This window comes from Lampris incognitus, chromosome 1 (assembly GCF_029633865.1).
Source record: "Lampris incognitus isolate fLamInc1 chromosome 1, fLamInc1.hap2, whole genome shotgun sequence".
NCBI classification, from domain to species: Eukaryota; Metazoa; Chordata; class Actinopteri; order Lampriformes; family Lampridae; genus Lampris; species Lampris incognitus.
In genome coordinates, this window is record NC_079211.1 from 149,348,475 (window position 1) to 149,359,922 (window position 11,448).

At 45.1% G+C, this 11,448-nt stretch overlaps 1 protein-coding gene across 1 annotated transcript; it reads left to right on the forward strand.

Moving 5' to 3' along the window:
* The first annotated feature begins 1,648 nt into the window (after positions 1–1,648).
* Positions 1,649–7,990, forward strand: il12b2 (interleukin 12B 2). Its single transcript, XM_056296913.1, has 7 exons — positions 1,649–1,765; positions 2,118–2,214; positions 2,343–2,597; positions 3,081–3,183; positions 5,942–6,123; positions 7,629–7,777; positions 7,868–7,990. Exons 1-7 carry the CDS (start codon positions 1,763–1,765, stop codon positions 7,988–7,990), a joined length of 912 nt encoding a protein of 303 aa, XP_056152888.1. The 5' UTR covers positions 1,649–1,762.
* Positions 7,991–11,448: the final 3,458 nt, after the last annotated feature.

Here is an 11,448-nt window from a genome sequence, read left to right on the forward strand (position 1 = left end):
ATCAAAGGAAAGGCTGGGATCAAATGTAACACCAAGAATTTGGCTGCCACACTTTGTGAAATCACAAAGTTGTCGATTGTTATCGTTACTTGATCAAATTGGTATCTGTGTCTAGCAGGGCCAATGACCAGCATCTCAGTTTTATCTGAATTTAAAAGCAGAAAGTTTAGTGACATCCAGTTTTTCACAGTAGCCACGCAGGCCTCTAAATTAGTCATTTAAGTATGATCATCAGCCCTTATAGGCACATACAGCTGAGTATCATCAGCATAGCAATAGAAATGTATTCCATAACTGCGTATAATTTGGCCAAGCGTTGAAATATAAAGAGAGAAAATTAGAGAGCCAAGAACTGAACCCTGAGGTACACCATATTTAACGTCAGAGAATTTTGATATATTATTATAGCAGACACAATGTGTTCTTCCAGATAAGTAGGACTTAAGTCAAGAGACATAAAAATTTCAATTTAATCCGTCTAATAGTATTTTGTGATCAACAGTGTCAAAGGCTGAACTGAGGACCAGTAGCAGAAGCACAGAAGTGGAATCAGAGTCGATAGCTAGTAAAAGATCATTCACCACTCTGGTCAGAGCAGTTTCAGTGGAGTGACAGAGCCTGAAAGCTGTGTTTTTCTTTTATTATCGTTTTCTCTAGCTTTATATACTATTAACCCTTTTTTACTGTGCATCTGTGTTTTGATTTTACCCATCGTACTTTGTCTCACATATTGTTCTGTACTATGCTGTGGTTGTTGTTTGTAGTGCACTTCGTAACTTGTCTGGAGACTATAGATCATAAATGAAATATTATTATTATCATGTAGTATATAAACCTACTTTCATGCTTTGGAAAGATTTTGTTTTTTGTAGACACCAGAAAACAGTGACATCACAGTGCAATAGTAATTATATTTGCTGAAAAGCAATGAGTACTAATGCACAGGAAATTATTCATCATTCCATTTAGGATATTGAGGAACAGAAACTAAAACATTCCCAAGAACAATGTGTGTCATCAAGATGCAAAGCCCAAAATATGTTTCAAGTTTTATGTTGTAATGTGGGTAAATGAAGATGTTTAAATAATATACAAGCCAAACCAATCAAAGGAGAAAGAAAACAGAAATGGAAAATTTTCTTGCAGCTGTATACAGAATATGGACCTCTAAGAAAATGTTAGGCTTTTTAGAGAATAAATTCACAAATGCGAAATATGAGAAAGGTAAATTTGCTATTGAGCTGTATAGTTTTATAGAGGCTGACATTTAGGGGTGGATTGCCCCATACATGGCCTGGGTGAGTAATGGTCAACGGGAAAATCCTTTTGACAAGATAGTATCAATCATCCATCCACATCTTACCAACTTCTGCTTCTGAAAACAAGAGTAACTGACTTGTGACTAACAGGAGATTTGAAGAGGGACTGTCTCGTGGGTCAACATCACATTTGTTTTGCATTTCAAATGAAGGGTTGGGGACAAATAAACACCCACCTCTGAATCTAACATATCTCTCACCATCAACAAACACACATACACACACATTGTTGCATACCGATACTAGTTTGGCCTGATCAGTCTCCTCCCACGCGCCTACAGGACCACGCGGTGAGGTTGGGTTTATGTCCTCTGCAGACGCCAACAATATAAAATGATGCCTAGTGAAGTCTTTCTTTATCATAATCAGAATTCAGAGTCTGAAAACCTGCTGAAATTTTTTATCAAAGGGACACGAAAAAACGAAGACATAACTTCATCCAAATGGTAAGTGAAAATGCATAACCAGTGGAAGTTGGATGATTATGAATGTATAACTGAGCTTATTAACCACTACGGTTAGACGTTAATAGAGACAGTCATTTACTATTTCAGCTATGTGTGGCCACATGTTTACATTTCACAGCTTATCAGACCTTTTCACATAGTTTCAGTGCTTTTTTTCTAGATTAAACAGATTTGCCTATCCAAATCATGAAGCCTTCGGTGACCGCAGGCAGGACATGTGATCAAATTGTTTCCTAGCAAGTTCTTATTACTAGTCAGAAGGGCAGACAGCAAATCAATGGATTAAAATCCAGCCATAATGACTACTGATCTGTCTTTGTTTTACTCTCAGATGGTTTTCTCTAAAAGGCATTTGTCCCAGTGGATACTTGGGTTTCTGCTCAGTAGTCTGCCGGGATTATATGGAAATACCTCCTTCCCTGACAACGGTATCTTTCTAGCAGTACTCAACAGAATTAATTTCTCCATTATGCGACGCGTTATAGTGATTTTGCTCTATTTGTGTTGTAATATGTGACTGTGTGTGTGCGTGTGGTCTGAATCTGCCTGCCTACAGTGGTAGTGATCAAAGAGAACGTCGGCACAGCCTTGCTGACCTGTGACACGGACATTGGCGATAATGTCACATGGCGGTTTGAGCGGGACGGGCTGATAGAGGACGTGGAGCTGGGAGGAGAGTTCGAGCAGGTCGGCCGAGACCTGTGGGTGAGCGAGGTCCTATCACCGATAACGGGACAGTACAGCTGCTGGTTTAAGGGAAAAAGGTTATCATCAGCATATCTCCTACTGGACGCAGAGGAGGAATATTCTGGTGAGACATACACATTTTTTCCTTCTCTATAACTGAGGACTATCAGAGAAGACCAGCACTCAGCACGATAATTCATACCGGAAAGGTCTACTGATAGCAAGAATCTGATTAATCTGATTACATTTTGAACAATCTTCAAATATGAGGATTGAGAAAGCCAATTGTGAACAGCCATTTGAAAAGGAGGAAGCCTCGACTGACTCTTTCAGGTCATTAAATGTGCATTTTAAAGCTGATGTATTGACAGGTGGTTGAGAATGACTGTTTCTGTTACCACATAAGGACCACTGATCTGAAACCGATCTGTACACAAATCCATCTATGGTGACATCACTGTTGAACAAACCCTCCCACGTCCTGCTGTGAAGAACAGCACTGAATGTTGAAATAGACAAGGACATTTACAACACAGACAGTCGAAACAATGACAAAACACACATTTTGAGGCAACGTTCTAACTCCCCACAATGTGCGTCCCGATAGATTCGCTGATCAGTTGTCGAGCAAAGTCTTACAGCTGTACCTTCACCTGCATCTGGAATCAGAGTGAATACACCGCCGTACGCCTTGGACTGGGACGCAACTGGTAAGACAAACACAACAGAGACCACTCTAGATGACAGACGGACAGACATATCCAGACGTAGAAAAGCGTGATACCATATTCAGAAAACACCCCTTCTTTCTAGCAAATGACAAAATGACTAAATAAAACATCCTGAAAAAACATTATAATCATAATTAAATTCCTTTTCAGTGCAGGTTAACACTTTATGATTGTTTTCTCTACATCACTGAAATCCAACCATGTTTGAAATTTAGGTACACTAAGTTTTGATTCTTCACTGGTCAGATTTGCTTTGATTGACAGCCTTGATGCTACGCCAGTGGCTACTACAATTAAACACAGGTCTGGTTCAAACCTCAACCACGTTCGTACATTTGTTAAAGGTTGAGTTGTGTTTACAATAAAGCAATGCAAGTATGCAACAATGTTATGAATAGTGTCTAAATAATGAATGAATTAAAATTACAATAAGAGGGCTAATAGACCAGAGATCTAGTCAACTTAATGGTCTTCTTATTTCGGCTGGTCCTGCTAGGGGTTGCCACAGTGGATCATCTGTTTCCATCTCTTCCTGTTCTCTACATCTTCCCCAGTTATGCAAACCACCTGCATGCCCTCCATCACCACATCCATAAACATCCTCTTTGCACTTCCTCTTTTTCTCTTCCCTGGCAGCTCCATAGTCAGCATCCTTCTCCCAACATATCCAGCATCTCTCCTCCACACATGTCCAAACCACCTCCATCTTACCTCCCTTCCTTTGTCTCCAAACTGTCCTACTTGTGCTGTTCCTCTAATGTACTCGCTCCAAATCCTGCCCCTCTTCATCACTCCCGATGAAAATCTTAGCATCTTCAACTCTGCCACCTCCAGCTCCACCTCCTGTCTTTTCGTCAGTGCCACTGTCGCCAAACCATACAACATAGCTGGTCTCACTACCATCTTATAAAGCTTCCCTTTATCTCTTGCTGGTACCCTTCTGTCACAAATCACTCCTGACACTCTTTTCCAACCACTCCACCCTGCCTACACTCTCTTCTTCACCTCTCTTCTGCACTTCCCCGTTGCTTTGAACAGGTCACCCGAAATATTTAAACTCATCCACCTTCACCACCTCTACTCCCTGCATGCTCACCATTCCTTAGTCCTCCTTGTTTGTGCATATGTATTTCGTCTTGCTCCTACTGACTTTCATTCCTCTTCTCTCCGGTGAATATCACCACCTCTCCAGGCTCTCCTCAACCTGCTCCCTACTCTCAATACATATCACAATGTCATCTGCGAACATCATAGTCCACAGGGATTCCTGCCTGTTCTCGCCCATCAACCTGTCCATCACCATTGCAAACCATTCTTCATCTCTCTGACTATCCCACTTCTTCTTTGCCCACCTCTTCCTCTGTAAACGTTCCTGTACTTCCTCGTTCCACCACCAAGTCTCCTTGTCTTCCTTCCTCTGTCCTGATGACACACCAAGTACCTTCCTAGCTGTCTCCCTCACTATTTCTGCAGTGGTTGCCCAGCCATCTGGCAACTCTTCACTACCACCCAGTGGCTGTCTTAACTCCTGCCTGAACTCCACACAATAGTCTTCCTTCTTCAACTTCCACCATTTGATCCTTGGCTCTGCCTTCACTCTTTTCTTCTTCTTGGTCTCCAAAGTCATCCTACAGACCAGCATCTGATGCTGCCTAGCTACGTCCTCCCGTCACCACCTTGCAGACTTCAGATCGTGACTCCTACATAAGATATAGTCCAACTGTGTGCACTTTCCTCCACTCTTATATATCAACCTGTGTTCCTTCCTCTTCTTGAACTATGCATTCACCACAGCCATCTCCATCCTTTTCACAAAATCTTCCACCATCTGTCCTTCCACATTCCTCTCCTTGACACCATACCTACCCATCACCTCCGTTCCCTTCACCAACATGCCCATTGAAGTTTGCTCCAATCACCACTCGCTCCTCCTTGGGTACACTTTCCACCACTTCATCCAACTCACTCCAGAATTCTTCTTTTTCTTCCATCTCACACCCAACTTGCGGGGCATATGCCCTGATAACATTTACCATCATACCTTAGATTTCCAGCTTCATACTCATCACTCTGTCCGACAGGTTCTTCACTTCCAACACATTCTTGACATACTCTTCCTTCAGCACTACCCCTACACAATTTCTCCTCCCATCCACGCCATGATGGAAGAATTTCAACCCACCTCCAATGCTCCTGGCCTTCCTTCCCTTCCACCTGGTCTCTTGCACAGAGTAGATCTACCTTCCTTCTCTCCATCATATCAGCCAGCTCTCTCCCTTTATCAGTCATAATGCCAACATTTAAAGTTCCCACTCTCACCTCCACACTCCTACCCTTCCCTCTCTCCTTCTCCTTCACCCAACAGTAGCATAGTTACCGCCAACACCCTACTGGCCAACTGTGTCAGTGGCAGCTGTTGATAACCCGAGCCAGCTATTGTTAGCCATGTTGCTTGGTGCTTCCTTTCAGGTCACGCCACCGTCCGCCTTGTTTGTTCAACAATTTTCCAGCTCCTGTTTTCAAAACGTGTTGCATTATGGGAAAACGTTGCCCACCAGCGGCACATTCAAAAATCAATTTGCCACATCAAAATTAATTTTGAATTATACTTTATCTTGTTATTTTCCCAGTGTGAACACGTCACATACTCAAAACACAGCAGTATGTACTAGATCTAAAAATGGGATTCAATATGAACGGTGCGCCATGTCTAACTCACTGTGTCTCGCGTACGCAGCAGTGAAGGGGAGAAGACCTGCTCCTGGGTTGCTCCTCTCCCAGATGGAGAATTCCAGTTTGAGTTGGCCCACTCCCTCTCTCCTTATGAGGAGGAATCCCAGATGATCCACGTCACGGCCGAGGCCATCATCGAACACACGTTCTTCAGGATGACCAAGAAATTCTACCTCAGAGATATCAGTAAGTCTTGTCAGAGGCCCAACCTGTGATCTGTATTTGACCGTGTGACATGACATGACATTTACAGACATAAGTTGAGCTATAGACTGAAAATAACCACTTTGTGTCTTTGTCAACCGATGGTAACTGACAGTACGGGTCTTATTTTACTCCAATCATTAACCCCATTAGCAATGAGGACAAACGTTTTATTGCATCAGAAAACATTAGAAACTCAAGAGTTAGCTGCTGAGTGTTCATCCTTGTATTAAGAGACCTGCCAATCAATGTAGGAGTGACAGCAGCTTACAAGCCTGTGTTTTGTATTTTGGTAGTGACTCAGGACAATACCTTTGGTTTATGTTTGAATCAATGATCGTACATTTAAATTTAGCCATGACACATCAGGCCCGATGTCAAATCCAGTCTCAGTTAAGACCCAGACGAACTGGGTCCAAGACCGAGAGGAGACCAAGACGGACACTGGTCTCAATGTCTAGAATGACATGTTTAATTCAAAATGAGATATCCACCATCTTGAAGAAATTAGGCACCTTATCAGTGCTGACATAGCAAAGAGAGAATATCCCATTGGAATATCATGAAGTCAGCCAAATTTATTTGTAGAGCCCTAAATAACAGTTACTACGTCTTAGAGGACTTTGCAATCACGACTACATACTCCAAAGGATGTAAATAGAATGAATGAAATATTAAAAGACGTTAGCTCATAAAATGCTAGCATGACACAGGCAGGATAATATGTCACCGAAGCAGCAAATATCAAATTGCAGCTTGAAATATTCCCAAAGTGAATACAGAGCATTTTGGAAAGAGATACTTTGAATGTTTTTGAGTCGCCTTTCCGCTCGCCTCATATTTTATGGTTCTAACATGCCATCACCCTCATCACATGGGCTGGCCATCTTTTTTTTATCATCCCCAATTGTACCCAGCCAATTACCCCACTCTCCCGAGCCAATCCCGGTCGCTGCTCCACGCCCTCTGCCGATCCGGGGAGGGCTGCAGACTACCACATGTCTCCTCCAAGACATGTGGAGTCACCAGCCGCTTCTTTTCACCTGACAGTGAGGCCTTTCACCACCCCCCCGAACAGGCGCCCCGACCGGCCAGAGGAGGCGCTAGTGCAGCGACCAGGACACATACCCACATCGGGCTTCCCACCTGCAGACACAGCCAATTGCATCTGTAGGGACGCCCGATTAAGCTGGAGGTAACACGGGGATTCGAACCAGCGATCCCCATGTTAGTGGGCAACAGAGTAGACCACTACGCTACTTGGACGCCTGGGCAGCCATCTTTGATGCCCCCATATAGATGATTCAGAGAGGCTTGACGGTAATGTGGGTGTAGCGTAAGGCATCGATTTTCTTTGTGTGATGGGTCTCATTTCTTCTTTGAATTGACCATGCGGACAATCCAATCAGGTCTACCACCCTAGACCCTAGATTTAAAGGTTTACCACCCCTTTAAGTGACAAGTGACCGGTGCATCTGACTCAACAGTCCTACCAGACAGTCCTCAGAAGGTGACGTGTCAGGAGTTGGGGGAGAACCTGAACGTGAGCGTCCAGCCGGCGTCCAGCTGGTCCACGCCTCACAGCTACTTCAGTCTGGACCACGAGATAGAATATGTGTATAAAGACGATGGAAAGGTATATACACACACACACACACACACACACACACACACACACACACACACACACGCACACCCTCTCTCAAACTGACTCTCTCTCTTCCAGAGTGAACGCTCGGCGTCTCCTCTGATACCAAAGAGGATCAGCAGGTTGAGGGTGCGATCCAGAGACCCCCTGGTGCTGTCAGCATGGAGCCAGTGGACCCCCTGGAAATATGTAACCTACTGAAAGCTTTGGTTTTTTTACCCACACACTGCCCTCCTTCTTCCCCCGTCTCACTCCGCCGTTTAACGACCAGGGTGACAATTTATTTCCAAAATGTAAATAAGCAGGATATAACATACAGATAAGCCATTAATCACCAATAAGTTAATTAATTGTTAGTTAATTAATTGCCAATTCGTTAATTTCACCGCCATTGCCAATAATCTGACGTGAGCAACAAATCCACACATCAAACGCAATGAACAAATCTCCCTACCCAGATAGCAACCCCCCCCCCACCCCACTCCTTTTCTCCCCAATGTTACTTGGCCAGTTACCCCGCTCTTCCGAGCCGTCCCGGTCTCTGCTCCACCCCCTCTGCCGATCCGGGGAGGGCTGCAGACTACCACACGCCTCCTCCCATATATGTGGAGTCGCCAGCCGCTTCTTTTCACCTGACAGTGAGGAGTTTCACCAGGGGGACGTAGCGCGTGAGAGAATCACGCTATCCCCCCCCCAGTCCCCCCACCCCCAACAGGCGCCCTGGCTGACCAGAGGAGGCGCTAGTGCAGCGACCACAGCACATACCCACATCCGGCTTCCCACCCGCACACACGGCCAATTGTGTCTGTAGGGACGCCCGACCAAGCCGGAGGCAACACGGGATTCGAACCGGCGATCCCCGTGTTGGTAGGCAAAGGAAATAGACCGCTACACTACCCGGACGCCCCCACACTGCCACTTTCATCCAGCCCACATACCACGTAAAATGACGGCCCTCATAGCCAGATCTGGGCCAGAACCAAGCCATAGCAATGCCACATGTGCCACATATTTGCCAAAGGTGGCCATATTTGTTCTGTGATATTTGGGCCATATTCACCATTTACCACACGGGCCACTTCAGGGTCCCACCCAGATTACATGTTGCTGAGAGCACCGCATCTTTGCCAAAAAAGGCCCACATTTGATTTGGCACATTTGGGCCATATTTGCTATGATACTTGTGGGCCACTTCAGGCTCACATCCACTTTGTCAGGGCCAGAAGAAGACCATCAGTGCCGCATCACTGCCTGAAGTGGCCCACATCCGCATGCTGTCTGGGTGTGCATTAGATGATTTGTTGCATGTTGGAAAAGGAGTAGGAGGAAGTATACCCCTTCTCACCTCCTCTTAAGTTAATTCAGCTACTCTACATTAAAAACTCAGTCCCCACTGTACTGAGTAGTTCACATTCAATGCAAGTTGGGCGGCACAACACAAACTCACCTACCGTTAACAATAAGACAAAAAAGATTTTAAAAAAACACACAGAAAAAAAGAAAACACATCCTGTCATGTACCAAGACTACACAGATCTCAATGCAAACACAACCCAAATATCCACTTATAGTAAGAAAAAGAAAAATGTAGTAAGAAATGTTTAGAGATTAGAAACTTAGACATGTCCATCTACAACTACTGTTCTGTCCTGAAACTCTCTTATCTTCTCATCCGTGTCCAGACCAGACATTTAGACCCAGTAGCGAGTGGTGCTGGTATTTCTGTGTACTGATTGTTTGTCTCTGTGGCCCACCAGATAGTTATTAAAATGGCTCTGCACTTCCTTCCTCATACACCGCTTCCTTGTCTGTTTGTCATGTTTGTGTATTTTTGGATTCTTCTTCCGTTTTCACTGCATGTCACCTCACAGCGAGAAGGTCCGGGGTTCGAACCCTGGGGTTGTTCAACCTTGGGGGGGGGGGTCATCCCAGGTCGTCCTCTGTGTGGAGTTTGCATGTTCTCCCCCCGTGCCTCTGGTGGGTTTTCTCCGTGTGCTCCTGTTTCCCCCACCATCAAAAAGACATGCATGTTAGGGTTAATACTCCTGTCTGTGCCCCAGAGCAAGGCATGGCAAGAAGAACTGGAGTTGGTCCCCAGGCGCTGTACGGTGGCTGCCCACTGCTCCTAGCTACACAGCTAGGATGGGTTAAATGTAGAGAACAATTTCCCCATGGGGATCAATAAAGTATCTCAAAATCAAAACCCAAAAACTCAAGATCAAGTTTCAAAGCTACTTACAGCGGTCAACATATGTGATTTTTGGACTGTTGGAAAGAAAAAGGTGAATCTAGTAGCTTTAAGAGGTGTAATTTGATGATTGAAGCTGGGCGTCCGGGTAGCGTAGCGGTCTATTCCGTTGCCAACCAACACGGGGATCGCCGGTTCGAATCCCTGCGTTACCTCCGGCTTGGTCGGGCGTCTCTACCCAGCTAGCAAAACTGCTGTGGCCCGGACCCGTCCCACAACCAACCCTTTCATCCGGCCCACATAACGTGTGGAATGATGGCACTTGGGCGGTCCGCTCCTGTTTGCCAGATCTGGGTCAGAACCAAGCCATAGCAATGCCGCATGTGCCACATATTTGCCAAAGGTGGCCCATATTTGTTTTGTGATATCTGGGCCATATTCACCATTTACCACACGGGGCCACTTCAGGGTCACATGTTGCCCAGAGCACCGCGTCTTTGCCAGAAAAGGCCACATTTGATTTGGCATATTTGGGCCATATTTGCTATGATACATGTGGGCCACTTCAGGCTCACATCTGTTTTGTCAGGGCCAGAAGAAGGCCACCAGTGCCTGAAGTGGCCCACACCTGCGTGCTATCTGTGACGCGTTAGGGTGGAGGTCACACAATTGTTCGTGTTTGCGGGTGGGAAGTCGGATGTGGGCATGTGTCCTGGTGACTTCACTAGTGCCTCCTCTGGTTGGCCGTGGCACCTGTTCAAGGGGGGAGGGGGAACTGGGGGGGATAGTGTGATCCTCCCACGCGCTAAGTCCCCCTGGTGAAACTCCTCACTGTCAAGTGAAAATAAGTGGCTAGTGACTCCACATGTATGGGAGGAGGCATGTGGTAGTCTGCAGCCCTCCCCGGATCGGCAGAGGGGGTGGAGCAGCGACCGGGACGACTTGGAAGAGTGGGGTAATTGGCTGGGTACAATTGGGGAGAAAAAAATCCAAAAAAGAAAAGATGCAGGAAGGTGATTACACCACTTAAATCAACAGGGCAGGTTTAAGCTAACAGACCCGTAAAACAGATTTTATAGTCTGGTTAGGTGAGGGCATCATGGGGATGGTTGGTCCTGAGACCAGGGCTCCAAAAACCAGGTCATTACACTAACTGACATTTGTACGATTGTTACAATAAACAAAATATAAAACATCAGGCGTCTGCCCCAATCCAGATCAGCTTGTTATTTAGAAAAGCATTTATCATAAATGATTATATGCTCACTTATTAGTTCTGTCAATAGCTTTATCAACAATATATAATAAATATCATAAAATACGGGCACTCGGCTAGCATAACTAATAAAGCTGTAGAGGAAAGTAGAGAAACTTCCCTTATCTTTAGCTAAATCCCATACACAAATGCTTTTAGCATGCCCCTTAATTTACAAACATCATTTCCCCTCCCTCAGATGTTTTATTTGGAATA